Source organism: Tachysurus vachellii, chromosome 12 (assembly GCF_030014155.1).
Source record: "Tachysurus vachellii isolate PV-2020 chromosome 12, HZAU_Pvac_v1, whole genome shotgun sequence".
Lineage (NCBI taxonomy): Eukaryota > Metazoa > Chordata > Actinopteri > Siluriformes > Bagridae > Tachysurus > Tachysurus vachellii.
In genome coordinates, this window is record NC_083471.1 from 26,680,912 (window position 1) to 26,699,311 (window position 18,400).

Below are 18,400 nucleotides of genomic sequence, written 5' to 3' on the forward strand. Positions count from 1 at the left end.
TACACACACATACACACACACAGACACACACAAATACATACATACATACCTACACACACACACACACACACATACACAGTGAATACAATACAAGCAGTACATTCAATACATACAACATAAACAACATACACAATATATACAGTACACAGAAAACACACAATACACACAATATACTGTACTGTCTGACACTTTATGATGACTATTAAAGAGAAAAGTCTCAGTGTTAAGTGACATGCTGACTTTAGCACAGAGCTACACAGCTTTAATGAGCTATAAATCCCAGTGATAAAGAGGAGATATATCTGTCCTGAGGAGGAGAGGAACACGAGTGAGAGGAACTCAACACATTTATGTGGAGGAAGCATTTATGTGCTGCACATAAAAAAGTTATAGCACGGCTGAGTTGTGATCGCTCGACTCACTTTATTTAAATTATTATTCAGCAATGTAAATGTCAGGAGGTCACAGCCTTGTTCCTCAAATGTTCCTCAAGGTTCTCACTGCATGAGGGTCTAAAAACTAAACTCCTGCAAAACCAGTGTCTGAACCAACACACCAACGTTCAGGTGATCATCATTTATAACCTACGCTGTTCATCAATTTACTACGCTAACGACGCAAACTACACTAATCAATTTATTACTTTATTACTGTAATTATTATTAATAAACATTAAGATGCTCTAGCCGTGAAGACTACAGAAGATGATATAGTGTAGAGCTCTCAGCTGTGGTGATTAAGTCTCTCTAACAGCAGCCATGACCGTACTCCAGGTTTATATTAATACCCTCGATCTGATAACTTATCGTTTCCATAGCAACAGCTCATTCACGTGTACAGCTCACACTCATAATAAACAGATTTTAAAAATGTGTGTGTGTGTGTGTGACATGGTGAAGGAGTCTCCAGTGTCAGAGCTGTGTTCCAGTTCAGAGGTGAAGCTGTGTCTTACGCACATCTTCAGGACAGAGGAGTTTACGCTTCTTTGCGGTTTCTATGGTAACATGACAAGCTGAGATTTCTCTTATGAACCTGAAGAGAGAGAATGAAGAGAGACTGCTGAGGGGACGAGTGTTTATAGCTGCTATAACAGAAGAGACGACAGGAAGTAACTTGCTTATTTGCTGTTGGAGGCCGTGGAGCTCGTTCAGGATCACGGCTGCATCACGTGTGCACAGACACCTTCAGGAGCTTTGCTTTGTAGTTATGACCTGTTTAATCTGAGCAAGGAAGCGAAACAGCTCCAGGTTCGGTCCGTGGTGAGAAAGCACCGATTCTGTTTATCTCTAATCACAGCCTGTCACTTTTCCCTTCGCTCTCTAATGAATTCTCAGTGCTTTTCTTTTCCACAGCTCCTGAGGATTTTATATTAATCAGCTTACACTTCACATGCCTGCGTCTGCCAGAAAACTAGCCTCACGGTGACAGCAGAAAGCAGGAAGCGTCTATCATAAATAAAGAAAGGAGATGAAAAGAAGCCACAATAACCAGAATAATGTGCTTTAAACACAAAAGACACGCAGGAACAAGGCAGCGGCTCAGCTGACTGTATCGCTCATAAAAACCCCATCAATCTGCGTCCCAGAGCCTTTGTGATTTCCAATAAAGGCGTTTAATGGCGTGTCTGCGGCGCACCGCCTCACTTTGTGAAAGACCTTGAAGTTCAGAGCGAGTTAAGGACACAAACACTCGTCTCTTTCAGCCTCCATTCATCACGCTGACAGATTTCGCCTGCTGGAAATAAATGGATAAACAGGAGATTAAATGAAGGACGTGAGAGCAGAGCTGTGAGCGAACACTAACCTAATGATCCGCTTACAGAACGGATCAATAAAGCTCACATTTCCCTCCAAAAATCTCTCTATCTCTTTATTATAAAATCTACCTATTTTTAGACCTTAAAGCAGTACAATACCACACTAATTAATACCAAATCCTTATTTAATAAAGTAGTGATTTTATATTTACGGCATTTAGCAGACACCCTCATCCAGAGTGACTTACAACTGAGCAATTGAGGGTTAAGGGCCTTGCTCAGGGGCCCAGCAGTGGCAGCTTGGTCCTGGGGTACGAACTCATGACCTTCCTATCAGTAGTCCACCACCTTAACCACATCACTTATATAAAACATTAGTCATTATAAATAATGACATTAAGATATTTACAGTATTTTAGTGCTTCGTTAGCAGACGTCAGTGTGGCGAATGATCACATGGTTATTGTGTTTAGAGCATATGAATATTTTTTTTTTATAATAATAAAAATTTATAAAGGGGGGTCACGGTGGCTTAGTGGTTAGCACGTTCACCTCACACCTCCAGGGTTGGGGGTTCGATTCCCGCCTCCGCCTTGTGTGTGTGGAGTTTGCATGTTCTCCCCGTGCCTCGGGGGTTTCCTCCGGGTACTCCGGTTTCCTCCCCCGGTCCAAAGACATGCATGGTAGGTTGATTGGCATCTCTGGAAAATTGTCCGTAGTGTGTGATTGTGTGAGTGAATGAGAGTGTGTGTGTGTGTGTGTGCCCTGTGATGGGTTGGCACTCCGTCCAGGGTGTATCCTGCCTTGATGCCCGATGACGCCTGAGATAGGCACAGGCTCCCCGTGACCCGAGGTAGTTCGGATAAGCGGTAGAAGATGAATGAATGAATGAATGAATGAATAATTAATAAAAAGGGAACAGATCATAACAGAATCATGAGCTTTGGCCTACAGAGTGTTTAGTTTAATAACGAGTAATTATCATAAATGAGAATGAAATGCCGTGTAGTTTATCATGATGAAGTAGACACTAGAATGTAATAATGTTAAATAAGGTTTAGTAAATAAGTAAAGATCATCATCATTGATATAAAGGTGTAGCAGTGTATAATACAGTAGTACACACGGTAAATATAGCTTTATTTATTATCATTGTTGTGTCACAGTCGCATTCATTCTAATTAATTCTAGTTATTTTTGTCATATTTTTTCACCTCAGGTTTATTTTTTCCAAAAACGACATTACGTTATTTACTTGTTTCGTTTTGACCTTTCTGACCTGGTGGAGTCGAGCGTTATGGAGTTGAAGCCTCCCCGCTGCTCTGTTGCCATGGTAACCAGTGGACACTGAGGATCGGTGACACGCGGGAGGTTGTTTCCTGTCTCCTGATGAGGAACGGAACGAAGAGGCCGATAGTTATCTCCTGACATCCTGCTGTTACTGAACCCAGCCTTCAGTTGTGTCTCGTCAACTGTGCTGCTGTTACAGGGAGCGATTTCTCTGACTAGGCTGTAATTTCCCTCACTACACGTCTGATGAATCTTTTTTGGAGCAGGATGTTGGTGCGGTCGGAGCTGCAGCTGTGTGAGACGTGTGTTTCAGTACACAATCTGCTGCACAACTGTTTATCCCTATAAAGGAAGAGAACAAACACCACCACAGTGCTGCTGAGTTCTGGGCTCTGATTGGTCAGAAGGTGTTGATTAATTCTCTCTAACAGCTCTGACTGTAGTTTACTGTTTCCATAGTTACAGCTGCACAGAAACTGATAGAAAATATTTAATAACTTTGAGTTGTCGAACATCTCGGAGGAGTTTAGACTTTTTTCAGTAACATGAGAAGCTTTATGAGAGCAAATGATCTGTAACAGTAGATTAAATCAGGACAAACTCAACATTTATCACTTTACTGTCACGGTGTGAATCTCTTCTATATAACTGTATACTGTGTATTGTTTGTATGATTGTTGTGTGTCTTCTAGATTCTATATAACTTGTTCTTCGGATGGTTTTTAAAATAAAAAGTGATGCACGTCATGTTTCAGGTCAGCGATGTGACGCCGTCATCATTTACACTGTTATTTTCCTCTGTTTGTCATCTCAGGTGTGGAAACGATCAGAACGCTTCACTCCATCGAGCAGCAGCATTATCGTTACGCACTCGTGCTTCAGCCGAATCGATCCCCATCACCCTCTGACCATTTCTCCATTATGTTTCATTTCTGAGAGACTGATGATCCTCCTGAAGGCCTGCGAGAGTGACGGGGGTCTTTTCCATCAAAATAAAATATGAAATAAATGAATAAACCCGATCATTCTTGTCCAACGCCTTCGTTTTATTTCTGTTTTAAAATGAAATCCATGAACAGATACAAACACACTGACCAAAGATAAATGACGTGATCTCGTCACAGCCGTTTTTGACCATTTTAATAAATAAATTCACAGGTTATAGCGAATGAACATGTGATGACCTACAATGACATTAAGACGAGACAAAAAAAGTGAGGATTAATGTCGCTGATCCAGAATAAATCACGGCTGTTGAGGAATAATCAGAACACGCTGCGTTAAATAAAATTAGTTTACTATTAACACTAATGATAGAAGAACTCGATTAGAGAGCATTGAGAGTGTAACGTTGCCCTGTCTCTTCTCTTCTCTTCTCTTCTCTTTCTCCTTCGCTTTACGGCCCGTCGGCCCTCCCATGCGACACGAGGCACTTATTTCACGCGGCCTGTTCCGGGTTTGAGTTTTTGACCAGAAGAAAATGAGTATTGACTTTTCATTCGCTCGAGAGCGCTGGAGTGGGACTTGACTATTACGCTCCAACACAACGCTCGTTTCCCACCGCAGCTCGCTCAGGTTGGAGGAGAGATGAATCTGTTAGAGAACACGATCCTGATGTTTGTGGGATGAAGAGATTCACTTCTGCATCAGTAATTACAGACATGGATCAGGAGAAGAGGAAACATCAGGAGCTTTCACACCACATCACAATGGTTAGTTCGGGGGAATCCAACCCTTTAACTCTTCCTCCTGGATTATTTGTTAAGGTGAAAACACCATAATCACTTTGGAAAGGTTCAAATGAACCCTGAAGCGTTGCTGGATTAGATTCGATGTGGAGTCGATACAGCTGTGTTGTATGTAGTGAAGCCATCATGATGTATATCAGTGTGTTGGGTGACATTTTTCCTTGGCAAAGTGAACCAGAGGACAGAGCTGAAGCACTGAAGAAACCTCACATCCTCAAACGTTCTAGAGCTCTGACACTCACTTATAATTAATATAATTCTATATATAAAAAAAGAATTCTGATATAATATCATTAACTATCTAATAATATGTTGAAAGGCCAGCTCTCCATCCTCAGGTGATCTTCATGAATCTGATGTTTGGTTAATGTTCGTTTAATATTTGTTTTTTTTTTGTTTTTTTTTGGTTTATTGAATCACATGCAGTAAGAAAATAAACCAAACCGGTCAGCAGATAAACTGAAAGTGATTGTAAGTGTGAAAGTTTAAAACACTATTAAATCTCCTCTGACTCGTGCACATGAAGGTGGATGACATGACTGAACACCTGGATGTTTGTTACATGAATCTGGATGGTCATGTGATCACACTTCATTCTGTATGAAGAGAAATCTGATGTGTAACTTGGATGAAAAAATGTCTTGTATAAATTGTGTGTGTGTGTGTGAGAGAGAGAGAGTATATGTGTGTGTGTGTGAGAGAGTATATTTGTGTGTGTGTGTGTGTGTGTTTTACATGTTTTAAATGGCTGACCTTTCAGTTCAAAAACAAGAGCTGAATTTCAGAAATGAAGAGAAAGTGTAAATTATTGACTAATCAGTGAGGTTAGTTTAATGGACAGTGGGCGTGGTCAGTGGGTGTGTTCAGGGCGGAGCCAGAAAAGAGGAGAAAACTAAGGCCATTTCTGATGCTGATAAAATAATCTGAATACTTCATTACTATGACATCAGCATATGCATTTCACGTTCACGATGAACAATCAGGTAAATATTTTCCCTGCTAAACCTTCAGCGTGAGCAGGTTAAAGTGAGACTCTGTTTATATTCCAGCCCACAATATTGTATATTGTAGAGAAACAACCTTGAGTGAAGGAACACAACACTGCAGAAGACTCTAAGAGTAAGAGTCTATAATGAAACCTCATCGTTGAAGTGAATAGAAATCTGTTTCATTCTGCTTTAGTAAAGAGCCGCCGCACTCCAGTCTGTCCTTCGTCTGTCCTTCATAGCACAGAGACGAACGGCGTGTTCAGGACGGCGCGTCCTCTCCATGTTTTGTGTTAATGCTAAAGGAGTGTGTTATTAACAGACAATGACAGCAGAGTTTGAATGTCACGTTGTTGAGGTGTTAAAATGGAAGCAGTGATAACGTGAGGATGTGAGGAGGAGTAAACGTGTGTCCTCAATGCGGTAGTGAAGACATTCTCACCTTCTCCACTTTCTTGATCTTTTTAACCCTGAAGCAGCACAATTTATTGTGAAACCCTACAAAAGTACTACAAAATATATTTACTACTACACCCATCATCAGGAACATTAAACCCCTGACTAACATGGTTTACTTCCTTCTTCTGCTTCAATACCAGCTCTGACTCTGAGGCACAGACTACACCGGACCTCTGATGGTGTGCTGTGGGGTCTGACACCAAGACCTCAGTGCTTCACACATGAAGATGTGAGCTCAAAGCTCTCGAGTAAAGTCGTTAACCCTCAACGGCTCTGTTGCATAAACTGAGATGTAAGTTTAAGTAAGTTAATTTGGGTGTCTGCTCAATGCAGTCTAGGTGACCATGAAAAGCCTAAATTACACAATCACACAATTAATCACAATCACACAATTAATCACACAAACTGCATGAGCAGATAAAAGGTCTATCGAGCAGCTGGTGTGATCAGTGACCTCACTGCAGCTCACTTTGTTCTACACCTGTGGTCTTAATGATTTATCAATCCTCTGCTATTAATCTTCTACTTGCATTTTATTATTTATTACACTCCTAATAATAAGCTCCTATCAAAAGCCACAGATCACTGCACAATGACTACAGACCAGTTCTCCAGATGCTATGGTTTTCTAGCAGCTGATGGTTGTGTGTTCACACCCCAGGAGAGCTCCTGTACATTCTGATAAGGTTCTATAAAAACGATAAGGTGTCATTAACATAAACCGGTGTTACTGTATTATAGAAAACAAATCAACACCTTTAGATTAAATGTAGTGTTGTGGTGAACACACAGTGAACACCTGCCTGTCTTTAGTGAGCTGTTCTCAGTGACAGTTGTTTAATCAGCGTCACTCACACTCACACTTTACTCAGAACACCAACAGAAATACGGCTTAACGCTGACTTTTTTAGATGAAGATGTGTAAGAAAAGGTTAAGATAAAATTCAGAGTGTTACTTGATTAATGTTGGGATGCGAGTGAAGATCAGCTCCAGACGTCACACTATACGCAGAATACCGTGGCTCAGTGAAGTGGATCTTCTTCTGCAAGACTGCAGGGATCCAGACCACCATCTGTGCTTCACCTAAATCTGGACTTAAGGAGACATTATTTTCACCCTGACTGATGTGTTAAACAAGCTGACATAAAGTAAAGACACCAGAAAAGTGCAGCACTGGACAGAATAAAGTGAGAAACATCGTTTCTTATTTTTTTTATTCACATCAAAGACATCAGCGTTTTACTTTGGTTGGCGTTCCGAGACGGAGCCGTTACATCTGTCACTTCTCATGATGCGGAAAGAACCCGAACTGATTGGATGACCTTGGCAGAGCTAATTTGCATAATTCACAGTGGCCATTTCACGGCGGCGGCAGCATGACATTTAGTCAGCTAAAGCATAAATATGTTCACACACACACACACACACACACACAGAGAGCAGGACATAAGCAGAAGCATCTGTTTTGTAAAGTACACACTGAGTGATATTTGATCATCACTGGTATGAAATACAGACGATTAAATTACACACTTTAGTTGGATCGGGGGTCACGGTGGCTTAGTGGTTAGCACGTTCGCCTCACACCTCCAGGGTTGGGGGTTCGATTCCCGCCTCCACCTTGTGTGTGTGGAGTTTGCATGTTCTCCCCGTGCCTCGGGGGTTTCCTCCGGGTACTCCGGTTTCCTCCCCCGGTCCAAAGACATGCATGGTAGGTTGATTGGCATCTCTGGAAAATTGTCCGTAGTGTGTGAGTGTGTGAGTGAATGAGAGTGTGTGTGTGTGTGTGTGCCCTGTGATGGGTTGGCACTCCGTCCAGGGTGTATCCTGCCTTGAGCCTGAGATAGTCACAGGCTCCCCGTGACCCGAGGTAGTTCGGATAAGCGGTAGATAATGAGTGAGAGAGTGAGTTGGATCTGGACCTCCATCACTGGAGTGAAGAACAGCAGCTACATTACTGATTCTCTGTGTGAGGAACACCGATGTTTCTAATGTCCTGTGTGAGGAACAGCTCCTTCATTACTGTGTTGCAGTGTGAGGAACCAGTCCTACACTGTGAGGCTTCACCTGGTCCTGCTGGTGTGTCTGAGAGCTTGAAAGGTCGACTTGTGTGTTTAATATTCTGTAGATTTCACCTTAACTAACTGTATTAGATAAGTAGTTTAATAGCTGAACTATAATCTCACCTGAGTAGTTAAACTGACCTGGTTGTGTGAAGGAACCCATCCACATCCACAGGACTCATTTCTGATTGGACAGTGTTGACTTGTCATTAGGACATAAACCCATAAGACAAAGCAGAGACGTGTGTATGTTAAGACTCCACCAGTCCGTCATCTCTTCACTCATGTGGATGCAGGAAAACAAATGACATTTACACAGAGGTTTAAAAACGACTGCAGGTTTTAATACATTTATAATCATTTCACAAGCCCAAGATCATAATTCTGAACTTTGTACAAGCTCTAAATCTCTTCCCATTGTTATAAAAACCTTTATCTGAGCTTAAATAATTATTGTAAATATCCCTTTACAAGTTTAAATTCTATTAACAACCTCAAAATATTTTACAAGCTCGAGCTTCTCCATTGTGATGATCACAGTCTTTAAATCTGTTCACAGGACTGAAACATTGGAGTAAAATGAAAACTGTAAACCGGTTAACGCTCCATCCGGAGAATTCCTACACGTTCGCCTGCATCTACTGCAGTGTGAAATGTGTGAAATTAAGCTTGTATGAAGATTCATAAGCTTGCTGATTGTTATTAGTGCCTCTTTTCTCAGAATGAAAGAATGCAGCTGATCTACTGTGTAAATGTTTTGTCACAGATTAGCACTTCAAGGTGAGTAAACAAGTGTATAGTCTGTAACTAATGCAATAATTATCACAGGAAACACACTAATACACTGTTTATACTCCTGTCCTTCTCCGTCCACGTGTCGTGCTGCCACATACTTCTGTCTGGTGTAATATTGAGAGTGTGAACCACACGTCACGTCAACCCCGTCACTGACCCACACGATTATTGCAGTTGTGTGATGACACGAATAAAAAGGCTAGAGCAACTCATGACAGGGTGAAGACACACAGAACAAATTATTTATCTTAAGTGCTTTAGAGTCCCTAATATCGATGGGGAAATAAAAGAGTATTCGTTTTAACCTGCACCCCCAATAAAGACTATATCTGCAGTCCGTCCTGTCACGAGCGTCTCTACGTGTTAACGCTTGCGCGGCTGATGTGTGGAGGCGGAGGAGGAAGAGGAATAGGAGGAGGAGGAGGATGGTGTGGACATGCTGGTGTTATGCCTGCATATATTTAGTGGAGTTTAGAATGTTTGACGTATTTTCTGCTGATGATGTGGATGTAGGAGACTCGAAAACCTCAGCAACTGATTGGTTTCTTGTCACTACAAAAGGTGCCGTGTTTTAAAACGTTACCCAGCGCCTCAAAATCATGGGCCAAAAAAAATGATGAAATGATTTATACAGATGTCCAGTTGTACCACACGTAACTGGTCAGACAAAACGTGCCAGCTTTGAGGCTTGTGATAGAACTATAAGAGTAAAGCAGTTAACGCATAAATCATGTGATCTTCTAATTAGCAAAGGTGCAAACTGCATTGTGATGTCACTGCAGAGCAAAACTAGAGATCACGTCCCAGAAGAACAACTACGTTTAGGGAGAATATATCGATAGATACGGCAGGACGGATGAATGAGACGAGAGCATAACGGAGCTGTAGCCCAATAATAACACGACCCAGTGTAGGAAACCTTTTTGCTAGTTAATGTAGAATTTAAACGGTCAAGTGAATGATAGTTAAACAGGAAATTTAAATGAACACTGTTTCATTAAAGGAAGTTAAATTGTTGATGTGAGGTGTAAAAGCTTTTAAGACTTGGCTGTGTTACAGTTCAGCTTTATTCCTGTTCTTCAACAGATTTAAGAGAACGGAGGAGTAACAACAAATCTCAGCAGGTTTCACACATGTGGGATGAGCTGGTGCTAATAATAATGATGTTTACATTCTGTTTGTAATTACAGTGATAGACAGCGATGCTGTGTGTGTGTGTGTGTGTGTGTGTGTGTGTGTGTTTTACTGTTTATTAGTCGTGGCTTAGAGAGTTTGTATCCTAACCACAAGGTTGTGGGTTCGAGTCTTGGGCCGGCAATACCACGACTGAGGTGCCCTTGAGCAATGCACCGAACCCCCCCGACTGCTCCCCGGGCGGCGCAGCATAAATGTGTTCACGGTGTGTGTGTGTGTGTTCACGGTGTGTGTGTGTGCACTTTGGATGGGTTAAACGCAGAGAACGAATTCTGAGTCTGGGTTACCGTACTTAGCCGTATGTCACGTCACTTATATGTACTAGTGCTACAGTGTTAGTGTGTGTTTGGACATCGTCAGTCTTCAGCTGGACTAGATGTCGGTTCTCAGTGGTACAAGGTTCTTGTGTAAAAGGCCCTCGGTGCCACAGTGCTGCCTTGTGTTCATGCTAATTACACATCACTGTCACATTTTGTGGATTAACCAGTAATAAAAAAATGGCCCATGAGTCATCTTGTCCATCATCAGACACAACACTGATGAAGGATGTTATAATTGTAGTTTCTCTGATTATGTTTAAACACGTTCTATTCCAGTCCTTCTACTGACACGATACACTAAAAGTCTGAACTCTTTTTCTTCAGCTTTTCTTCATTCATTATTCCTTACTATATAGTACACTTTTACTATATAATATTATTTACCATTCATCTGATTTAATTTCCCACATTTCCATTATGTTTGCAGGTTAAATTTGACCCACTTCTCCTCCATGGTGCAAGGAACTATGGGTAATATTAGCTGAAAAAGAGTCCAGGGATAAACGCTGCTGAACTCTGGCTCTGCTGGAGACAGTAAACCATCATGTACTAACGGTTACTCAATTCTACACACTATGATTAAGGACACACTAATTGTGAACTCTGACACTATTTAGGATGAATAGCGGGTGAATTGGGACGCAGCATAGAGGACAGAGATAGGATTTAGTTGGAGATAAAGAAAAAGACTTTTCCCCAAACTGTCATTATTCATTTCACTGGATGATTTGATTCTGTGTGATGACTGCAGTTGAACAAGGCCTAAGCTTTGATTAGCTGTAATTTTATTTAATTTGCATAGTGCTTTAAATAAAGACCAAATTATTTCAAAATTGGAACCTCGAGTATAAGATTAGAATTCTCTGGAGTCAATCAGGTGGATTTGTCGCTTTACTGTATCACAGCTACGGTTCAAAAGCAAATTAAAATCTTTTTTCTCAGCAGAATGATGGCTCAGTGTCTCACACACACACACACACACACACACACACACACACACACACACACACACACACAACATAGAATCGTTGTGTGTTGGTTGCTAGTGTCAGGGGTTACACTGGATCAGTGAGAATCAGTGCTGGCATGATTTTGTGTTGTGTGTGTGTGTTGTGTGTGTTGTGTGTGTGTCAGCTGGTGTTTGTGTTAAACAGTGATGTGACTTGATCCCTCATTGAACAGCTGATGATATCATGATACAAGACTGAAGCACAGACCCAAGGGCAGACGGAGAGGAGCTGAAAACAGAAATGGTTAGAAATGAACAGATGAGATGAGTGTTTGTAATTTGAGTGTTTGTTGTGTGTTTGAGTGTGTAAGTCTGTACCAGTAGTTCAGGTATCACTAACTCCAGCAGCAGTCTGTTTGGAAATACTGGTTGTGCAAACAATGTGTGTTCCTCCAGAGCGTCCTGTTCAACCCTCAACTCCTAAATATCATCATTTTTATGTCTTTATGTCCCGTCTGGACGGCCTGCTGATAGAACAGTGTCTCAGCCTGAGTCTGGGCCGAGCACACACACACACACACACACACACACACACACACACACACGCCGCCGTGACGTGATGCTGGGGCATCAGTCCATCACACAGACACAGAGAGGAGGCAGTGTGTTGTTCAGCTCCCTCAGTGTCTCGGGTGTTTAATCCAGTTCCGTATCATCCACTTCTGTCCTGAGCAGCGCTGCATAACCAACCGCAGGCCAAAACTGGCTTCTTTAGACATCTCCACTTCCAGACAGCGACCAGTGTCTCTGTTTATGATCGGCCCGTTCTGAAAAATATAAAGTGTCAAAACATTTATCTGTGTTCAGTCTGAACATTTTCTATCTTTCTATTGATTGTTCAGTCTTTGTGATTTTCTGTCTCTCTGCCAGTGTCTCCTCTGTTCGCATTTCTGTCTGTCTGTCTGCCTTTCTGTCTGTCTGTCTGCGTTCCTATCTGTCTGTCTGTCTGTCTGTCTGTCTGCGTTCCTGTCTGTCTGTCTGCGTTCCTATCTGTCTGTCTGCCTTCCTATCTGTCTGTCTGCGTTCCTATCTGTCTGTCTGTGTTCCTATCTGTCTGTCTGCCTTCCTATCTGTCTGTCTGTCTGCCTTTCTGTCTGTATCTGTCGGCCTGTGTCTTCTATCAATGTCTGTCTGTCTGTCTGCCTTCCTATCTGTCTGTCTGTCTGTCTGTCTGCGTTCCTGTCTGTCTGTCTGCGTTCCTATCTGTCTGTCTGCCTTCCTATTTGTCTGTCTGCGTTCCTATCTGTCTGTCTGCCTTCCTATCTGTCTGTCTGCGTTCCTATCTGTCTGTCTGTGTTCCTATCTGTCTGTCTGCCTTCCTATCTGTCTGTCTGCCTTCCTGTCTGTCTGTCTGCGTTCCTATCTGTCTGTCTGTCTGTCTGCCTTTCTATCTGTCTGTCTGCCTTCCTGTCTGTCTGTCTGCGTTCCTATCTGTCTGTCTGTATGCCTTCCTATCTGTCTGTCTGTCTGTCTGCCTTCCTATCTGTCTGTCTGCCTTCCTATCTGTCTGTCTGCCTTCCTATCTGTCTGTCTGTCTGTATGCCTTCCTATCTGTCTGTCTGTCTGCCTTCCTATCTGTCTGTCTGCCTTCCTATCTGTCTGTCTGTCTGTCTGCCTTCCTATCTGTCTGTCTGTGTGTCTGGACTTCTGTCTGTCTCTTTGCACGTGTCTGTCTCCAGCTCTGTCTGTCTGTCTGTCTGTAATCTGTCTCATCTTCATTTTTAAGAGTGGACAATATGAAAGTAAATAAATATCACATTATTAGAATATTGCGGTACACTGTTTTTAATCTAGTCAGCTGACCTGGATAATCAAATCCAAAGTAATTTAATTGTTTTATTTTAATTTTAATTGTTTAATTTTTTTTTATTTTTATTTTATTTCTATTTAACTACTTTTCAGTATAACTTTGCAAATAAATATGTTATTTTAACACGCAATTCATTTATAATACAGTTCTACTTCGTATAGTGATCTCATTTTAATAAAAGTAACACAACCTGATATTTTTCAGACATATTAAAGTCCCATTTGGCCCTAAAACTGTGCAGAACATTAGAAGGATATTACAGATGTAAAGTCACCCAGTCAGTAAGTCACTGTACCTGTGTGAAATCCCAAAGTCTCTGTGAGGATCGTGACACTGCGTCACATTTCTTTAAGGTGGGAGTTCGACCCCGTCCGTCATCAATCAGGCACTTGGTGTCTGGTAGAAACGTGGTGGAGCCCAAGGGTCCTAACTGCAGGAGACCTTCTGTAGAATACCGAGCCAGCTGAGAGAGGAAATCAGACAAACATATCAACCTCCTGATGGTTAAACAAAAATATGATTTGATCTGAGGCAGTTTCTATATCAAACAACTTAAAAATAGGATAAAATAAAATCAAATAAAATAAAAACAAACAACATTCCATTGTGACGCTCATGCAGCCGTCAGGCTCAGAGCTTCAGATTCATTACTGAATTAAATGAACTTTTATTTATCCCCAAGGAGGTAATTAGTGACTGTACATATTGATTGTCATCATCAACACAGCATCCATCACATTAACAACCGTCTAGTGGACGCTCCGATCCTGACCATTTACTGACAGGACAATTACTGAGAGGACATTTACTGACAGGACATTTACTGAGAGGACATTTACTGACAGGACATTAACTGACAGGACATTAACTGAGTGTACATTTACTGAGAGGACATTTACTGAGAGGACATTTACTGACAGGACATTTACTGAGTGTACATTTACCGAGAGGACATTTACTGACAGGACATTAACTGACAGGACATTAACTGAGTGTACATTTACTGAGAGGACATTTACTGACAGGACATTTACTGACAGGACATTTACCGAGAGGACATTTACTGACAGGACATTAACTGACAGGACATTAACTGAGTGTACATTTACTGAGAGGACATTTACTGAGAGGACATTTACTGACAGGACATTTACTGACAGGACAATTACTGAGAGGACATTTACTGAGAGGACATTTACTGAGAGGACATTTACTGACAGGACATTTACTGAGAGGACATTTACTGACAGGACAATTACTGAGAGGACATTTACTGACAGGACATTTACTGACAGGACATTTACTGACAGGACATTAACTGACAGGACATTAACTGAGTGTACATTTACTGAGAGGACATTTACTGAGAGGACATTTACTGACAGGACATTTACTGAGTGTACATTTACCGAGAGGACATTTACTGACAGGACATTAACTGACAGGACATTAACTGAGTGTACATTTACTGAGAGGACATTTACTGACAGGACATTTACTGACAGGACATTTACCGAGAGGACATTTACTGACAGGACATTAACTGACAGGACATTAACTGAGTGTACATTTACTGAGAGGACATTTACTGAGAGGACATTTACTGACAGGACATTTACTGACAGGACAATTACTGAGAGGACATTTACTGAGAGGACATTTACTGAGAGGACATTTACTGACAGGACATTTACTGAGAGGACATTTACTGACAGGACATTTACTGAGAGGACATTTACTGACAGGACATTTACTGACAGGACATTAACTGACAGGACATTAACTGAGTGTACATTTACTGAGAGGACATTTACTGAGAGGACATTTACCGAGAGGACATTTACTGACAGGACATTTACTGACAGGACATTTACTGAGTGTACATTTACCGAGAGGACATTTACTGACAGGACATTTACTGAGAGGACATTTACTGACAGGACATTAACTGAGTGTACATTTACTGAGAGGACATTTACTGACAGGACATTAACTGAGTGTACATTTACCGAGAGGACATTTACTGAGAGGACATTAAGTGAGTGTACATTTACTGACAGGACATTTACTGACAGGACATTAACTGACAGGACATTTACTGAGTGTACATTTACTGAGAGGACATTTACTGAGAGGACATTTACTGAGTGTACATTTACCGAGAGGACATTTACTGAGAGGACATTAAGTGAGTGTACATTTACTGACAGGACATTAACTGACAGGACATTTACTGAGTGTTCATTTACTGAGAGGACATTTACTGAGAGGACATTTACTGAGAGGACATTAAGTGAGTGTACATTTACTGACAGGACATTTACTGACAGGACATTAACTGACAGGACATTTACTGAGTGTTCATTTACTGAGAGGACATTTACTGAGAGGACATTTACTGAGAGGACATTAAGTGAGTGTACATTTACTGACAGGACATTTACTGACAGGACATTAACTGACAGGACATTTACTGAGTGTACATTTACTGAGAGGACATTTACTGAGAGGGCAATCTGAAAGTCTTCACAATGTAAAGTATTGAATGCAACTTTTCAGAATAATTGTGTTGGATTAAATCAGACTGAATTGATCGACATTTCCTCAGCAGTACACCGTTATAAAACAATCCCACTGCAGCATGTTGTGAGCTAAATGTTTCCATGGTGATAGGAACATTTTCTTTGTTAAGTACATTTACATTTACTTTGTTATTTAAGTAGAATTAAGTGTTACTGCAGGGCTGGATTTATAACCCGAGCCTGAGTCAGTGTAGTTTAGCCATGCTTACTTCTACCATGTTTACCCCTCTACCACACATCTCTTTACCTTTAAATTGGTGACAATCTTTCACATTGTATTCATGATGTAATGTTATTATGCACTTTTATTATATTTATGATGTAAATCCATTAGAGGAAAAAAGATTTTTCCCACATGTTCTGTAGAGAAACATCCTAACCCAGATTAAGCCCAAGCTTTCACAGCCATCATCTCTGTTCTCTTTGTACATGTTTGTTGCAGGCTTCCTCACTGCAGTGCTTCTCTCTTACATACTTCCACATTAATATCAGTAAGCACAGCCACTCCGTTACTGTACAGCCACCGTACTGCGCTCAATAATTCAGATGAAAGACAATATTGTAGTTCAGACACTAAGATCAGGTGGCACTCCATGGGAAATTTAGCTCATCCTATTGTGTTCTGTGGAGAAAGAAACAATCACTCAGAGCAAATGGACATAAACGCTGAAACAAAAAGCGGCTGTGGGGAATCGATCAGGACTGAAAAGCTTCTGCTAACATGTGTGCAGGTTTAAAGAGGAACAGTGAGGGGTTCAGTGGTCACCATGCTGTAGTGATGAGATGTTACAATGACAGAGTATCAGGTGTGTTAAAGGTATGAAGGGGTTAACTGTATCAGCTGGTGGGTTATCATGACCTTCACATAATCCCCACAAACACACCACTACTTAATCTGAATTCACTACTAACAAGGATCAGTGATATAAAACACCAGAATAACTACCATGAAAAGGTGATTACACATCAACATAACACATGTGCTCAAATTTGTTCTTTACTTCATTTGCTGATTAGATTAGCAAAATGAGCTAACAGTACTGTACTGTACTGTACTGTACTGACTCTGTACTGTACTGTACTGACTCTGTACTGTACTGTACTGTACTGGCTCTGTACTGTACTGTACTGACTCTGTACTGTACTGTACTGACTCTGTACTGTACTGTACTGTACTGGCTCTGTACTGTACTGTACTGACTCTGTACTGTACTGTACTGTACTGTACTGACTCTGTACTGTACTGTACTGGCTCTGTACTGTACTGTACTGACTCTGTACTGTACTGTACTGTACTGACTCTGTACTGTACTGTACTGACTCTGTACTGTACTGACTCTGTACTGTACTGTACTGTACTATACTGTACTGTACGTACTGTACTGACTCTGTACTGTACTGTACTGACTCTGTACTGTACTGTACTGTACTGACTCTGTACTGTACTGACTCTGTACTGTACTGACCTGACTCTGTACTGTACTGACTCTGTACTGTACTGACTCTGTACTGTACTGTACTGTACTGACTCTGTACTGTACTGTACTGACTCTGTACTGTACCTTACTGTACTGACTCTGTACTGTACTGACTCTGTACTGTACTGTACTGTACTGACTCTGTACTGTACTGACTCTGTACTGTACTGTACTGTACTGACTCTGTACTGTACTGACTCTGTACTGTACTGGCTCTGTACTGTACTGTACTGACTCTGTACTGTACTGACTCTGTACTGTACTGTACTGACCTGACTCTGTACTGTACTGACTCTGTACTGTACTGACTCTGTACTGTACTGTACTGTACTGACTCTGTACTGTACTATACTGTACTGTACTGACTCTGTACTGTACTGACTCTGTACTGTACTGACTCTGTACTGTACTGTACTGACTCTGTACTGTACTGACTCTGTACTGTACTGTACTGTACTGACTCTGTACTGTACTGTACTGTACTGTACTGACTCTGTACTGTACTGACTCTGTACTGTACTGTACTGTACTGACTCTGTACTGTACTGTACTGTACTGACTCTGTACTGTACTATACTGTACTGTACTGTACTGTACTGACTCTGTACTGTACTGTACTGACTCTGTACTGTACTATACTGTACTGACTCTGTACTGTACTGTACTGTACTGTACTGACTCTGTACTGTACTGACTCTGTACTGTACTGTACTGACTCTGTACTGTACTATACTGTACTGACTCTGTACTGTACTGTACTGTACTGACTCTGTACTGTACTATACTGTACTGTACTGACTCTGTACTGTACATTCACAAGAGCATCAAATGATCTCTGCTACTTCCCTCTCAGGTTTATTTTCTCCCCATAATCTCTCTGTCCATATTCCTACATGATAAGATGAAACC

At 41.3% G+C, this 18,400-nt stretch overlaps 1 protein-coding gene across 1 annotated transcript in view; it reads right to left on the reverse strand.

Annotated features, from left to right (window-relative positions):
* Positions 1 to 8,677: 8,677 nt before the first annotated feature.
* The window catches only part of galnt9 (polypeptide N-acetylgalactosaminyltransferase 9), a 60,105-nt gene continuing 50,382 nt past the window's right edge, over positions 8,678 to 18,400 (reverse strand). The window contains exons 10-11 of the mRNA XM_060883634.1: positions 13,727 to 13,894; positions 8,678 to 12,388 (exon numbers count right to left, since the gene is read on the reverse strand). Coding sequence (XP_060739617.1) covers positions 12,242 to 12,388; positions 13,727 to 13,894 — 315 coding nt within the window. The 3' untranslated portion in view covers positions 8,678 to 12,241. The remainder of the gene's footprint in view (positions 12,389 to 13,726; positions 13,895 to 18,400) is intronic.